At 43.1% G+C, this 17522-nt stretch overlaps 2 protein-coding genes across 5 annotated transcripts in view; both read right to left on the bottom strand.

Moving 5' to 3' along the window:
• Positions 1 to 17522, bottom strand: part of DTNA (dystrobrevin alpha) — a 220965-nt gene that overhangs the window by 149665 nt on the left and 53778 nt on the right. For all 4 annotated transcript variants that reach the window (XM_036322190.1, XM_036322191.1, XM_036322193.1 and 1 more), the window contains exon 2: positions 7065 to 7191. The gene's annotated coding sequence lies outside the window, so the exon portion shown is untranslated. The remainder of the gene's footprint in view (positions 1 to 7064; positions 7192 to 17522) is intronic.
• LOC118663205 (extensin-like) lies at positions 1504 to 3785 on the bottom strand. Its single transcript, XM_036322654.1, has 2 exons — positions 3737 to 3785; positions 1504 to 2438 (listed from the first exon to the last, which is right to left on the bottom strand). The coding sequence occupies exons 1-2, from the start codon at positions 3783 to 3785 to the stop codon at positions 1504 to 1506; spliced, it is 984 nt and encodes a 327-aa protein (XP_036178547.1).

Raw genomic sequence — 17522 nt, 5'->3', positions numbered from 1 at the left:
CACAAAAGGAAGCAGCCTTTCACTATGCATGCTGCTTCTTTTTTTTCCCTACAATTAAAATGAAATCAGAAGATAGCTGTTTGAAAATTTTGAGTTTTATTCATATCAATTATTATTTTTAAACATAGTATTTGAATAGTGTGATTAAAAAAAATTAGAACACATTTACACACTCTCTTAAGAAGTGGTAATAGTATCGCTATGTCTAGGGAAATTTTTATTTTGCATCCTAAACCAACTCTTTCATAATTAATCATAAATACACATTTCATAAATATCCTTAAAGAGATAAAAGGAAGAGAGAAAGAATCCTTGCCTTTAAAACTCTCTTCTCTAGTGGTGATTCTAGATAACATGCAGCCCTAAAGTCCTATCAGTCCACAGTTTTGGACATCATCATTTCCAGGCATATGCTCGCATCAATAAGTGAGTTTTGTGCATAAGTAGGTCTCAGCCACAAGATGCTACATCTCTGAAGCTCTCATTGCACAGGGATAGGGCTAATTTTAGCATCAACCTAAACATAAACTCATTTGCCAATGAGAAAAAGATCTGTAGACTTATAAATAGCTTACTCCTCAGGAAATATTTTAAATAGAACATTCTAGCATTATTATACAGGCATATTTGCATAGGATTAAATTGTAGGATCTTTCAGAGTGGCAGTTTGCTGCAGTGAAAAGATATGGCTTAACGTTCTGGTTCTGCCACTTCCCAGAAACATGACCTTGGCAAGTCATCTGAAGTCGTGGAACCCTAGTTTTCTTATCCAAATAAGGGAGAAATAATAGGCAATCTTAGGGGTTATTAAGAAAGTTAAATAAGAGAATGTCAGTGTGGTGCATCTGCTTTGGTGGCGGGGACCGAGTGGCATGCAGTGGCACAGGTCCCCTCAGTACAGCCCCTGCCCCATAATGGACTCTCTTTTTGCTTGTAGTGGCTGCAGTGTCATCATCTTCACCAGAACCACGCAAGCATATCTCAAAGTACGGCCCTCCCTACTTCATCCAGCACCAAGGAGACTACTGTGAGCTTGGTACAGGCGATTCACAGATTAAGCTTGTCCTGGATGAAAATTTCAGAGAGAGGACAGATGGATAACATAAGAACTTCCAAAATGAGCCCGTGAGTGATTGAATGAGATGGCTTTTCCCTGGGGGGGGGGGGGGGGGGGCGGTGTGTGTGTGTCCTGTCATCTATAGTAAGAACTGATCTTCTAGAAATGACACACAGGGTTATGTGAACTCAGAGATAGGACTGATAACTGTTGACACAGGCGGGGCTTAGCAAGGACTTCACAATGACTAGGCTAGTGCAGTCACCGAGGGGAGCATGTTGTTTGTGGGTGAGGGGGGTTTGGAGAGGGGTGAGGAAGCGAAGGCAGTCTAGGCAGAAGAACCGGCCTGGGAAAAAGTAAAGGCACCAAGAGCATGGCTTAGGGAAGGCAGATCATGCCTCTGTTAGCAAAGGTCAACTGACGAGCAGAGAGGAAATCAACAGGACTCAAAAGGTCTGCTGTGCCTGTGTTATGACACACTTAGGAACATAGGACACAGGCTTAGGAACATAGGACATAGGCTTAGGAACATAGGACACAGGCTTAGGAACATAGGACATAGGCTTAGGAACATAGGACACAGGCGTAAGAACATAGGACACAGGCTTAGGAACATAGGACACAGGCGTAGGAACATAGGACACAGGCGTAGGAACATAGGACACAGGCTTAGGAACATAGGACACAGGCGTAGGAACATAGGACACAGGCAGTAGGAACATAGGACACAGGCTTAGGAACATAGGACACAGGTGTAGGAACATAGGACACAGCTTAGGAACATAGGACACAGGCGTAGGAACATAGGACACAGGTTTAAGAACATAGGACACAGGCGTAGGAACATAGGACACAGGTTTAAGAACATAGGACACAGGCGTAGGAACATAGGACACAGGTTTAGGAACATAGGACACAGGCTTAGGAACATAGGACACAGGCTTAGGAACACAGGACACAGGCTTAGGAACACAGGACACAGGTTTAGGAACACAGGACACAGGTTTAGGAACATAGGACACAGGCTTAGGAACATAGGACACAGGTTTAGGAACACAGGACACAGGCTTAGGAACATAGGACACAGGCTTAGGAACATAGGACACAGGCGTAGGAACATAGGACACAGGCGTAGGAACATAGGACACAGGTTTAGGAACATAGGACACAGGTTTAGGAACATAGGACACAGGCTTAGGAACATAGGACACAGGTGTAGGAACATAGGACACGGGCTTAGGAACATAGGACACGGGCATAGGAACATAGGACACGGGCTTAGGAACATAGGACACGGGTTTAGGAACATAGGACACAGGCGTAGGAACATAGGACACAGGCTTAGGAACATAGGACACAGGCTTAGGAACATAGGACACAGCTTAGGAACATAGGACACAGGCTTAGGAACATAGGACACAGCTTAGGAACATAGGACACAGGCGTAGGAACATAGGACACAGGCATAGGAACATAGGACACAGGCGTAGGAACATAGGACACAGATTGTGCTCTGCAGCTGATGGGGGAGCCCACACTGGCTGTGAAACAGAAGTGGGTGGTGGTCATTAGGTCATACTGGCCTGTTGGTTAGGCACCTACGATGTCCCAGGCACTTTCCTGTGTTGTTTTCTGGGTGTTATTTTCTAGTCTCACAACAGATTAGACATGTCTTTCCAGGTGGTGAATGTGAGGTTCAGAGAGTTCAAGTAACTTGATGCTCAAGATTACACATTCTTAAATTAAGCAAATGACATGAAAAGAGCAAGAGCATATTTAAAATATTAATTTCAGAACAAACCATTAAAGAATGGAAATAACGAGATCTGAATGTAAATGAGGAAATTGATCTAGGCAGCAATGTTTTAAAAGGAAAAGAGAGGAGGAACACTGGAAAGAAGGGATTTGTGTTCAAAGCAAGGCCATTTGAGATTTTGGCAAGATCTAATGCAGGTATATTCTGGAAGGACCTAGGCTTGTTAATAATAAACACTGTGGCCTCTGAGTTTGAAAGCTAGTTAATGACTCTATTACACGAGAGACAGTTGAACATGGTAATTAGTGCTCAGGCTCAGAAACCAGGCTGGATTTGAATGTTCACCCATCTTACTTAAGCTTGGGCAGGTTACTTACCCTTCTGGGGCCCTATTTTACTCATCTTTAAAAAAGAAGCCAATAATATTACCTATGTCGTGGGGTTGCTTAAGCATGACATGACGTCTACGTGTGTGCATCACAGTGCTGGAGGAATTCGGTATGCATCAGCCAGTGCTGCTGTGTGCCTTTGTCCTTGTTCACCAATCATGTATTTAGACATCCTTTACAGTGTGCCAAGCACTGGGCTAGTTTCCAGGGACATAAAGAGGGCTCACACATTATTTCTGCCTTTAAACACATTTGATTTCCCCCACATTATGCTATGCGATTCAGCAGAAGTACTACTGACTACATTTAGGTTAAAGCACTTTCCTGGACTGTCTGGGCACCAGGGATTTAAAGTCTCTATTCATCATGTTGCTCATTTGTGTAATGAACACGTCCACTCCTCCTCCCCCGCTCCTCCAGTAGGGCATTTAGATCTGTCCAGCCGGAGTTCTCTTTATGAGAGGCGCGTCCCTCGGCCCACGGGGAGACATCACGAACTCAGTGAGACCATTTCAGCAGTCTCCTCCTACGTACGTGTGCCGGACCCGCGGAAGTGGAGTGTTAGTGCCACTGACTCAGGCATCTCGCCCTCGATAACTCATTAGCCCTATCTGTGATGTAGTGTCTATCATTAGTGGGTGTATTTCTCTTTCCAAGAGTATTTTTTTTAAACAGATGACTTCATAAAGCCTTATTTTTTTTAAGCTGGAGAGAAATGTTACAAATTAGAATTTTCAGTGGCTGTACCAAACTACGGAAGACATGTGTTGAGAACACGGGTTATTCACGGCGTCTTTAACCACACCACCAAGTCGCTCATCCTTGTATTTCCTAATTTTCGGCGATGAAGGGGGTACAAGTAATTCTGCTCATAATGCATTTTGACATTGTCTAAAGGGTTCTCAGGCATCGAGGTTTAACATTAGCATCGGTTGAACAGATGAAAACTATTGGTAGGAGGGACACCATGCCCTCTTGCGTGTGCCCACAACACACTAACATGGACAGGTGAGCAGTCACGGTGGCCTCCGAGACAAGGTTGAAAAGGGACACGTCCACATAAATAAATGAGAAGGAAAGGAACACAGCAAGGCACATGCATTTAAAATAACCAAGTGAAGTGCCTAAGTAATGAAGTGAAAAGCCACTTTCATGCCAAAGAAGCCCTGTAGCGTGAGTGGGATTGTTGGGACAGTGGTGAATTGTTTACCTGTCAAAAGAGACAGACACCGGCATCCTGATCACCTTGCTTTCCCACAGAGCCAGTGTCTGTTATGGGAAAAGTGGCTGTCCTGATCATCAGGCACTAAGCAGCAAACCACCAGCACTGGAAGGGAGCGGTCGGGTCCATATTGAAATAGAGCAGAAGCCCTAGATGTAAGTGTGAACGCAGGAATGAGGGCGATGCCCCACAGAGAGGTTCTTCTGTCCCACATACAGAAGTCTAATGTGAACATTAATAAAGAAAATATCCACCAGGCTGGCCTGGCTCAGTGGTTGAGCGTCGACTTATGAACCAGGAGGTTGTTGGTTTAATCCCCAGACAGGGCACACGCCTGGATTGTGGGCTCATTCCCCAGTAGGGGGCATGCAGGAGGCAGCTGATCGATGATTCTCTCCCATCATTGATGTTTCTATCTCTCTCTTCCTCTACTTTCCTCTGAAATCAATAAAAAAAAAATATTTTTTTTTTTAAAAAAGAAAATATCCTATTTGGTGTGCATTTGAGAATTAAAAAAATCTCATTAATGTGATAAACAACTTGGGAGTATCAACCATTATTTTATTAACAGCAACAAATTAACACTACAGCATCACATAGCTTAGAATATGGCTTTAAAATATTAAGTTAAATATTTTTTTTTTCAGTGTAAAAAAACCCCAACTTTACATTTAACTTTTAACTTATTTCCTGAAACTCATTTATTTTCCTTGGGAGAAACATGTGACCCCTGTTCTCTTTTCTTGGATCGAACCACGACTGTAAATATTGAAAACATGGAATGTAATCCAGGGAAATGGTTACCCAGATGATGGAAGGATGAGAGCCTCACCTGGGAAGAGTGAAAATCTACTGGATGGAGATTGGCGGCAGCAGGAAAACAAAGGCATTGCCACACGCAAGTCTCAAGGAACAAAGGGAAGAGGTGATGTTACTGCAGCTCAGAGTTCAAGGTCACAGGGGCCAGCTCCCCTGGAACCAAAGCAGGAGCAGGACAAGGAATGGAAGCGGAGGTTTAAGCAGGTACAGACCAGCACAATAGCAAAACAGAGAGTTAATCTTACCATTTGCAACAGCATGGATGGAACTGGAGAGCATTATGCTAAGTGAAATAAGCCAGTCAATGAAGGAAAAATACCACATGATCTCACTCCTTTCTGGATAATAAAGACCATTATAAACTTATGAACAAAAATAGATACAGAGGCAGAGCTGCCTCAAACAGACTGTCAAACTGCAGCGGGAAGGCCGGGGGGGGGGGGGGGCAGGAGAGGGGAGGTAAGAGATCAACCAAAGGACTTGTATGCATGCATATAAGCATAACCAATGGACATAAGACACTGGGGGGTAGGGGAAGCCAGGGGATTGTCAAGGGCGGGGGAAAAAAAAGGAGACATATGTAATACTCTTTGTAATACTTTAAGCAATAAAAAAAAAATACTGAAAAAAACCCCAAAAACAAACAAACAAACAAACAAACAACAGAGAGTTAAGTAAATACGCGTTCCATTCTCATTTCCTCCTCCAGGGTCATGCTACACGAAGGGAAATTGATTCACTGAGATTTGGAAAGGGCACTAACTTAGCGCCCGAGAACGGCATTCTACCCACATCTCCTACACAAATGAAATCACCGGTTTCGTTCCACATACCATGCCAGTCAACCCCATTTACACACCCTGAGGGTGATGAGAGAATTATCCGCTGTCATTATGAAGATGCCCAAGGCATAAAGGAAGCATCACTCTCCTTTGGATTAGATTTAGACGGTGGCCGGCGCTCGGGCAGTTGCATTGATTCAGAATTGTGATCAGAGGTAGAGTCTGATGTTCCAGAAATCCCCATTCTTCCAAGGAGCCCCTCAAGCCACACTATGAAGGCTGCACTCAGGGGGATGTGGAAAGACACACGACCTCCTCGCTGAGACCACACTCAGTCCCTCCACGCCTCTCCACGCTGCTGTGCAGTGACAGGCACTGTGCAGAACTGCAAAGCGCCGAAGTGCAGGCTCCCGTCTTCGGAAGCACGGAAGGGGAATTATGTCTGATGAGGTAAAAAATACTTATCCGTCCATTTTATGGCCGAGCCAAACAGAGCGGACTGTGCACATGTGAGCACGGTCCGCAGCCGTTAGAAACTCACCCAGCCTAAGCCGTGCCCGGCTTTAACATAAGCATTAGCAACCCTCCCTGCCCTCCAGGGCAGCCCCAAATGCCAGCCTTTCCCACACGCACTGGTTAATGATTACACTGCCATTACCCCGGCACATTCTCCTCTAGTTCGTGCCATTAAGACATGGTTCTGTCTCATTTGGGCTTATTACTCTGATATGAAATACGTTAATATATTTTAAAAATTAGGTGACCTTTAGCATAGAATGAAGTATGAGGGCATTTGCTTAATAGAGACCAGGAAGTGAAGTCTAGGCCATCGCTATACCTCGCTCCTCCAGAGTTCACATGGTATCTGATGATGCAAAATAAATAAAAGGTGCAAGATTATGGCTTTCACTATCGGGCACCTCAGTAAAAGTACAAAACGTTGGTCAGATTTAAACCCATTTTTCTTTCCACGCAAGGAGAGAAGCACTTTAAGGAGAAATAGTTCAATGTCCTTAAATTCTCTGTCTCAGACACTCACCTAAACTTCAGTGAAGAAACAGCATGAACTTTCCAAAACCATCTGTTTGTTCTTTGAAATGGCACTTGGCTATGGCATTTAAGGACTCCCCAAGCACTTCATCCAGTGAATGGTAAATCCTATTTACCTGCAAAGAGAAAAATAGACTTTTATTTACGTAAGCAGCTCATACTTACATGTTTATTATAAAAACAGGAAGCCAGATCAGGCCTTCCTAGAGCATGTGGTATTTTACAAATTCTCTCACACACTAATAATGATATGTAATTCTCAATTTAGAGCCTTGGTTTTCATTATAAGCCAGTCGGAGAAGGACAAGTATCACATGATCTCACTCAAATGGGGAATCTAATGAACAAAATAAACTGAGGAACAAAATTGATCCAGAGACATAGAAGCATGGAATAGACTGTCGGATCTCTGAGGGAAGGTGGGGATGGGGTGGGGGTGGGTGGGAAGAGATCAAAGACCCTGTATGCACATATGTACAACCCATGGACACAGACAATAGGATGGTGATGGCCTAGAGTGGGGGTCAGGGTGGGAGGGGGTAGAGGCTGGTTAAAAGATGGCAATGGGGGAAAAAGGAGGGCATATGTAATACTTTCAACAATAAAGATTTTAAAAAATATTTGGAAAAAGAGACATTTGTGCAAGAAGTCATTTTACAGATGAGGATGGTGAGGCCCCGGGGGTGAAGTGATGTGCAAGATTAAGCAACTGGTTAGTAATAGACCCTAGCATAGTGGCCTTGAATCCTGGGCTCTAAACCTAGTTTGATTAAACACCCAGAAATAGAAAAAGATGACATCTTCCGTGTTTTCCAAGTAGGCCCTTTCCTAGAATAGTGTGTCACCATAATTTCTATGAAAGTGAAGGAAATTACGGTTGAGTCATAGTGTCCTAGACCAGCACCTCGTCTACTAATTTAAGCTCTAGCAGTTGTAAGTACGTAGGTATAAACCTGAAATTATTTAATGATCCACAGGATTTATGATGTTTGTAGTCATAGCATAAATAGTAAATAGTTCAGAAAATTGCCTGTTAATGTTTCTTAATGAAGCAGACGATTTGACAAGCTGTTGCCTTCTGAAAAGACTCGCCTGTGAGATCTTAACTAGATTGGCTCTAGATTTGCCTTCCCAAAGCCGACTATTCCCTGTCCCTCTGACCCAGCTCCCCTGCTACTATCTCCATCATTAGTGTTTCTCATCATTCTCTCTTCCTCCATCCTTTCCCCTTTCCTTCTTACCAACACACAGGCTGGCTGTTTACTATCCCAGGTGCTAGATGGCTGGAAGCAGCAGAGATTTGAAGCTCAGAAACTCCCATGTTAAGATGAAGGAAAAAAGTGGGGAGCAGGGGAGATCACAGAAAATAAAGGGGAGAAGGCATTGGATAGCATGGGGGTGGAGAAGGGCCAGAGGAGCCTCGCTCTGCACCTGATGAAGGGTACAGGTGCCCCTGATTCCAGCTCTACCCTGTGCTTTCCTCCCCCAAGTGTTTTCTTGAACCCCAGGTTGTTTAAAATGATTACAATAATTATTTAGCTTCCACGGTTTCAGGGTTTCAGGCATCCTATGATTTTAGATTCAAAGAGAAAATCTATTCAATAATCCCCCCCTGCCTCTAATCCGGGTTCTCAGGTGTATTCACTATTGCATGAGATTTATTTAATGGCAGATAAAGAAAATGTCATGACACGATTAACCCTTGTTCTGCCATGCTAGAATCCAACCGTCTCTCCCTGTACTTAGATTCTAGATACACTCATGCATTTGGCATTCTTTGAATTAGATGTATTATTGGAACAGTAGTACTTCAGATATGTTTGCTTTCCTTAAAATACATGCTACCATTTTTTTAAATTAAGGCTCAGCTAAATTAGATTTATGCATCTGGGAATAAGTTAGATATTAAAAACATAAACCCCCCTCTCATGAATGTAGTTCTCTAAACTGTAGCATCAAAAAATAAATGGAAATCTTACACAATATTATAGGTACTTTCTTTTAAGACCACATGTTCTTAAATGAAAGGTACTTTCATTTAAGAACATCCAACTATATCTATATATATAAAAGCGTAATATGCAAATCAACTGGATAGTGGAACGACTGGTTGGCTATGACGTGCATTGACTCCCAGGGGGCAGATGCTCAACGCAGGAGCTGCCCCCAGCCCGCAGGCCCCGATCACTTGGCCAACCTCTTGGTACCTCCCCTCCCCACCCCCCCGCCGGTAGGCTCTGATCACCCGATGGGGAATGGGGAACCGGGGGTGGGTGGCAGTGAACATGGGTGGCGCCAGGGCCCCAATCGCCCCGCTGGTCGCCCCACACACAGAGGGTGGCTGGCAGAGGTGGCAGGGGGTGGAGATGGCTGTTGGCAGGTGGGGAAGATCGGCTCTGATTGCAGGCCAGGCCTAGCGACCCTACCCGTGCATGAATTTCATGCACTGGGCCTCTAGTCTAGCAATAAAGAGACACTCAAGACACCCTTTAGTAATGGCCTCTTAGGATGATGCTACTGGTTGTTGCTCCTCTACCTGGCAGTTTTGGGAAGGATGTTTTGCATTCAATTTTTTCCCCTGGTCCCTGGGTCATCCCAGACTGCAGTAGACTTGGAGGCTCAGACAGAGACACTGTGTTCAAGTCCCCCACAGGGTGGCTCAGGTTGTGCATCTTAACTAGGATCTATGACTCCAATAGAAGTTACAACTTGGATATCTTCATCGTAAGCTGGCTTTAGTTTCCGCTGTTCCTCCTCCACAGAGATGTGGCCGTCCAGCCTGTTCCTCACAGGCTCTGATCGAAAGCTGCTGTCTGATCCACAGGCAGCTCCAGGCCTCCCCTCTTGGCTTCTGACCCCTGGAGCAGGCAGAACTGAATCGCATCCATCATTCTTTTCACTCTCGAGCCTCCCAAACTGCCACCAACTTAAAAGCATCAATCCCACTTTCTCCTCTTGCTGCTGCCCTGGACATGGGCAAAGCAAATTTCTCATGTGAACAGTGAGTAGGAACAGAAACATTTTCCTCTCTTTAAATTCTTATTTAAATTCTCCATCAGCCATCACATTCCAGTTTGACTAACTAGATATTAGGTTTAGTGTCATGGGGTAAAATAAAATACTTTCTCCTTTATCCAGCTTCCTAAGGAGCTTTCTGTTCCGGGTCCCGACTGGAGTGAGGAGTCAGTATCTCACCATGGAGCCCCACAAGTGAAAGAAGAACCTTGTTAACTTGGAAGTGCCATCGTTTAGGCCTATGGATTGGATGGAAGTTGCAGGAGGCAGATTTTTGCTCAATAAGAGAACCCTATCAACTTAGAGCACACAAAATAGCATGGACCCCCTAAGAAAGACAGTACTCTTCACACCAGTGGTGTCGACTTAAATACAGGCTGGAGAATCATTTGTGGTGGTGGGATTTGGTCAAGCACAAGGATGGTGTAAGGAGTCAACCCCAACTGAGATCCTGTGGGAGCTAGCCAAATATTAGATTGGAGTTAATATCCACATTTTATTTAGATTTATGTCTTTACTGATTTACCCATCGAAAACAGCACCCCTCCCTCACTCGCTTTTGCTTGCCCTGATACATTCTTCTGCATAGCGCTACTTAATATTTATTCATTGTCACTGCACACTAGAATATAAGCTCCACGAAGGCAGGAGTTTCATTCACTATTGTACCCCTGATGCTCAGAACAATGCCTGACCAATAGTAGGCTTGCAGTAATATCTGTTGCATATATATGAAAAGAGAATCCTATATAATAAAGAGGTAATATGCAAATTGACCATCACTCCAAAAATATAAGATGGCCACCCCCATGTGGACACAAGATGGCCTCCACAAGATGGCCAGCAGGGGAGGGCAGTTGTGGGCAATCAGGCCTGCAGGGGAGGGCAGTTGGGAGGGGGAGGGCAGTTGGGAGGGACAAGGCCTGAAGGGGAGGGCAGTTGGGAGGGACAAGGCCAGCAGGGGAGGGCAGTTGTGGGGAGGACCTGGCCTGCAGGGGAGGGCAGTTAGGGGTGACCGGGCCAGCAGGGGAGCAGTTAGGTGTTGATTAGGCTGGAATGGGAATGGTTAGGGGGTGATCAGGCTGGTAGGCAGAAGCAGTTAGGGACAATCAGGCAGGTAGGCAGGCAAGCGGTTGGGAGCCAGCAGTCCTGGATTGTGAGAGGGATGTCCGACTATCTGTTTAGGCCCAATCCCTGGCCTAAATGGGCAGTCGGACATCCCTCAAGGGGTCCCAGATTGGAGAGGGTGCAGGTTGAGCTGAGGGAAACTCCCCCCCAACCCATGCACTAATTTTGTGCACCAGGCCTCTAATATTAATATATATATATATATATATATATATATATATATATATATATATATATATACTCTTAAAAATATTCTTTTCTTAAAAATATTTTATCTACTTTCCTGCACATCCCAGCTCTACTCTTGGAGCTATTATACCCAGACCTTGGTGTTCCCACTCCACCCTTGGAGTCCCTTCACTGTAGCACATGTTATCATACGAAATTGCCACTTTATGTGCAACTGAAGGGCAGGGACTGTAGCATTTCTTTCTTCATCACCTTTAGCACGCCATCTTTAATGATAACTAACCATCCCTACTAAATGTTTATCTGCTTGATGGTGGAACAATGAGCACACATGAAGCTCAGGGTTTTCTCACTTGGTTCCTACATAGGGTGGCATCAACTTATTCAGATCATTTCACCGGATTATTAGCTATTGGCCTAAGAATGTCAAAGTGGCACAGGAAGCTACAGCAAAGTGGATGTGGGATTGAGGCCTTCGGACTAAATTCAGAATCACCCCAGACACAAGGCTATTAGCTCAGAGTCAGGGAGAGGACAGCGGGGAGATGGGACTTTCTGGATGCTTGAAAGCTGGAGACGCGGGCACTCTCTCTGTTCCAAGGATTTGTTCTTGTTGATGAAGTATTCTGTCCGAGCACCAGGAAGGTCTTGGATGCCTGCACATATTTCCTATTAAGGTCATAGAGTGTTACTTCTGGCTCTGAGGATAAAGAGGCTTTGGCACTGGGACAGTCTGGCCTTCAGATCCAGTGTGGCCCTATCACAGAAGGGCAAACTCACAAAGTGTGCTGGGCCCCTCCCACCAGGGATTCTGGGCGCCAGGCGAAGTGCTGCTGAGACTGGCTGCATCTGCTTGGTGCTACTCAGCCACCTCGCTCCTGGGAAGTCTTTAAGTCTTTGGCCAGATAGGCAAATGAACCTCAGAGGACACCTGTAATTTCTTCCCATCAAATTATCGCCCAGGGATTGCAGAGGCATGGACTCTAGTTAACGATTCTATGAATTAAGGCACGAATACAGGGAAAGAAGAGTCCCTGCCTGCTCACTTCCTTGTCATACATCACAGGGCCGGAGGACATCTGAGCAAGCAGCAAAGGACTGAGGTTCGCTCTTGACATCTCTAACAGACAGGGATAAAAAAGTCATGCTCCGTCACTTGGGTTAAAATAAGATAACAGAGAGAACAACAGCATTTGGACAAAATAGCCGGCAGAGGAATGGACTTACACATCCAGCCCTGAATGGAGAATTTTTTTACACCAGAGAGCGAGAGGCCTGCTGACGTACAGAGACACCCAAGGAAAACTGATGGTGACTCGCCTGTCAACATCGGGGCAGGCGGGTCTTCAGCCAACTGTTGTTCAGGTGCTGGGCAGCAAGCAGGTGTTTGTAAAGGATTTCTCAGCTGTTCCTCGCACAGCACTTTTTCCGCCTTTGTGTTTCCCTCTTTCATGTCTTACTGTAACCTTACGGCAGTTGCTTTAATGCAGATTTTAAAAGAACATTCTCCCCCAGGTTTAATGACTTGAGCTCAGAGAGGTGCGCCATCGCTAAGAAATGAATGAGCAACCATAATTGTGTGTTTTTTTTCAAAATAAGAAATGGAAAAATAATTATCTATATGCTAGTATTTATGGGAAGGCAGATTTAATTAAAAAAATGAATCAAGAGATGGCTGAAAACTTAGAGTTTTTTTTAAATCAAAGTAACTTTCTTTTTAGGAAGTGTGGTAAATTCAATGCATTATAAAAAAATAAGTATATCTTTCACAATCCCCTGTCCAGAGATAATCACTATGCATGTTTTATACATTTACTTCCAATTGTTGAGACATATATATGCATATGCACACACACATATACACCTATAATTTTTAATAAAATAGAGGAATTTTAACTATATATAATTTTGTTTCAAGTTTTTTTTAACTTTTTGTATTCTATTATTAGTAATCCATATGTATTCAGCATAAATACTTACTCTTTTATAGCTATGAGATTTTATCAAACTTGCTAATTAAAAATATAACACATATGTAAAAGGAGGACCTATGTTATACTTTCAACAATAAAGATTAAAAAAAAGAGGAACAAGAAATACAAAGCAGAAAACAATGAACAAAATGACAACAGCCAAGTCCTTACCTATCAATGATTTTAAATGTAAATTCACTAAACTCCCCACTCAAAAGACAAAACAAACACACACACACACACATATGAGGACACGTGACATCCATGATCACTGAATGCTTCTTTAGTTTATTCGTGGACTCTATATACACTCACATTTACACAGAACACATTTCCGCTACATTTCAGGGTAAGACAGTAGGTCATCATTTTATTTTATAGTAGTGCTTATTTGGCTGTAGAAATCCCTACTGCACAAAACCCGTGTATCCCACAAGATCAGAAAAACGGGCATTTTCTCAGAATACTCTTTAAAAGAGAATGACTATCTCATTTTGTATCTTTTTAAAAATACAACTGCAAAACCAGTGTCTCATTCACTGACACAATCAGTAAACTGAACTACCTCAAATTTTCTAAGATGAAAATCTCTTTTTATGAATGAAATAGAACACTGTGCAACTGACACAGAGTATAGGCCAAAACTACTCTGTAGGAGTGACCTCATAAAAACTTTAAATTCTTTGTTTTGAAATTAATTCCAAGTAAGGCGGAAAGATTAACATAGTTTTGCTGATGAAGAAAAATAAAGTTTATCCAAGCTCAAGCCTTTGTCTCTTATAGCTGAGTGAGTACACCTGCCTATTGGTCTAAATAATTGCATTGAACTGTAATGCTTAAATCAAAACTTGTCAAAGATTTTCCAATTAACTTATAAAAAGACAGAATTTTAAACTAGCCACATACAGGTGTATCTATCATAAATGCTAGTGAAATTTCCATGGTAATATGTGACTATCGATGTCTTTGTTCATATTTTATGTCATTCATTTATTAAAGTCCTGCACACGTCTAAGAGAATAATGAGACAATGTGATTTTATATGTGTGTCTGATTGAGAATCTTATTTAAAAATGGAGATGAATGATACAGCATTTAATTTTGTATCAGTAAGTTGCCATGTCACTTTGGAGTAAAAAATAAAAATGACACTATCCCCTACATCATAGGTTCTCAACCTTCTTGTTCTGAAGCCCTCCTAAGAACTTTGGTTTTTGTGTTCTATCAATATTTACCTTATTAGAAACTGACTTAGAAATTTGAAAAATATTTATTTATAAATTTATTTATGTAATAATGGAAAACCCATGAAATGTAACAAATAATATACATTTCTAATAAAATAGAAATATTTTCCAAAACTAAAAAAATATAGTGAGAATTAGGGGACGTTTTTACATTTTTGGAAAGCTCTTTAATGTCTGGCATAACAGAAGGAAGATAGCTAGACGTTCAGATCTGCGTCGGCATTTAACCTATTGCAGGACTTAAAGAAAGTCCCATTCACACAGACATGCAGCTTGAAAAGGTAGAGCACTTTCATAGCCTTTCAGATAATGTGCACAAGTTGCCATTTCTTAAAGGTGAGTTGCAATGTGGAATCTGATTCATATCAACGAACTTTGCATAATCCATCACATTAAAATCCATTACCAGCCTCATACTTTGTATAGATTTTTAAATTTATATGTAATTTTATAACATCGTGAATCTGTCCTTTGGAAAGTATTGGTTCACTGAGTGATGCAGATCTTCCAACTGTTGATTCATTTCATTTTCAATAACGACAAGTTATGTTTGTCAGGATCACCATCAATCTCATCAGAAAAATCTTCTAGGTATCAGGAAGCTGTCAAGCTCACAGTGGCAGATGCACGCTTCCCAAAACTCTTATTTTACTTCAAAGTTTGAATTTATCGTTGTCAGAAAATACTGTTAGTTTTCCTCTGAAGTGACAAGATCGCTTCATATATTGTCAAGGAAATCATTTCCAAATCCCATGTCTAAATGACACAGTGTGTCTGCCAGTGGTTTCTCTCAAGTACAGGTGTTGTTCTGGGGAAGAAATGGTGTGTTCAGTGTGCACCCCAATCTCACTGCCAGACACCATTGTCCCTCAATATATTTCAAGAGTGCTTTGTGCACACTCCCCATTTCCTCACATGGAATATTAGAAAGATGTGTATTAGAGCCTCAATATTTAATATGATTTTTTGTTGTTGATGATGCTATGAATATGTTTTTACTGCATCTAAGCAATATGTTCTCCCTTATCTTCCTTGAAATTAGAAGAGGTTCACTTGGTCTGTTTTCCCTTTTACCATCTTTGCTATTGACTTGAGTACCAAAACAAACAAACAAACAAACCCATAACCAAAAAGACCAAAAACAGCTCTTAACCACAAGAAAATAACAATGCAAGCTTGTTTATAAGTAACACTTGATATCTGGGCTTGGTGTTGGGAAAATAACAGGGAGTGGTAGTAATGGAGTTGAAATGAGTGTGTGCCCTGTTAAGAGAAAGTACCCCCCTTTAGCGGTGCCTTGTAGAGGCACAGGTCCGGGTAGCCACATCTTCCTATTCTCCTGTTCAGGGTGGAAATCCAGATGTTTCCATGACATGCTCAAATTTATAAATGTTGCCTCAAACTGAATAGGACAAACATGTTGACAGGGTTTGTAGGCTTCCAAATTTAGGATTTAATTTCATGTTCCTCCCATCTCATGGATCAATAGACTTTGCACTTGAATCATCTCTGTCATCACTCAATGGGGACCCCATGATGGGAATGGGGTCCAGAGTGGTTAGAAAGTGCCAAAACAATCAGCTGAGCACACACATTATTTATTGAAAAGTTTCATCTCTGTGAAACGCACTAAACTCAGCAAAGCAGACTCCAGCTATTGTGCGTGAGATGTGACCCACGTGGTCATTTTATTGTGAGTTCGTATCCAGCCGTGGGCAAACTACGGCCCGCGGGCCAGATCCAGCCCATTTGAAATGAATAAAACTAAAAAAAAAAAAAAAAAGACCGTACCCTTTTATGTAATGATGTTTACTTTGAATTTATATTAGTTCACACAAACACTCCATCCATGCTTTTGTTCCGGCCCTCCGGTCCAGTTTAAGAACCCACTGTGGCCCTCAAGTCAAAAAGTTTGCCCACCCCTGTATTAGACTCTGGGACAACAGGCAACAGAAACAATAAGCCAGGACCTCAGCTCGAGTCAGGGCTGGAGATTCTGAAACCACAGTTCTCTCCCCACCCACCAGGAAAAGAGAAGAATCTCAAACAGGTGTGCCCGACCCGGAGGCGGGGTCAGCAGTACAAGCTGTCGGCTGGCAGGTGTATATTGAGTTTTATGTACATAGAGGAGATAGTGTGAAGGATCATCGAGCTAAAGTGGTATCTAGGCCTTCTGGCTAATTGATCCCTACTTTAAGTATTTAATAGTAGCTCAGCACTTATTAATTAATGGAGAGCATCTTATATCCTTTTGCTTAGAAGCTTAGCTTGAGCAAAACATGTTAGGGTGGGAGTTAAATAGAATTTTGAATAGGTCAGTTGTATAGAGTGAATAACGGTTTTTGAGAAAGTTAAACAACGGATCCCCTGACAGCCTTATTCCCTCTGGATGCCCACGTGGTCCTAGAACAGGTCCCACATACTGTATGCCTGTGGCTCAAATGCCAGCTCCGAGGGGGGCTCCCTCTGCTGCTCCCTCCCCCCCTTTGCTTGACCTCCTTGGCACGCTCAGATAAGTTAACGAACTGAAAGACAACCGCTTCTCCAAGCTTAATTCTTCACTACGCTTTGGTTTTAAAAACAGTTTTTGAGTTGGGAGAAGGTCAGCAAAATCAACCCCAAGGACGCGGATGTTGGTAGGAGGCCGGCTTTTCAGAGGCTGTAGGCGGCGCAGCTGGCGGCCTGGCACAGTCCCGGGGCGCCCCGTTCACGGTGAGTCAGCAGCTGACAACACAGCATGGCGCCCGCTGACGCGCAAAATGATGGGTGCACGTGCTCCCGCAGAAAGCATCCAGGAGCTCTTTCTTCTCCAGGTGAATTCAGAAGGAAATCCAGACAGGCCATCCAGGCCCAGAGGCTGGTCTGTATTTGGGTTCATGCGTGTGTCTGTGTTAG

Source organism: Myotis myotis, unplaced genomic scaffold (genome assembly GCF_014108235.1).
Source record: "Myotis myotis isolate mMyoMyo1 unplaced genomic scaffold, mMyoMyo1.p scaffold_m19_p_9, whole genome shotgun sequence".
Lineage (NCBI taxonomy): Eukaryota > Metazoa > Chordata > Mammalia > Chiroptera > Vespertilionidae > Myotis > Myotis myotis.
The sequence above is the reverse complement of the archived record's forward strand: the minus strand, read 5'-3'. Positions and strand labels throughout refer to the sequence as shown.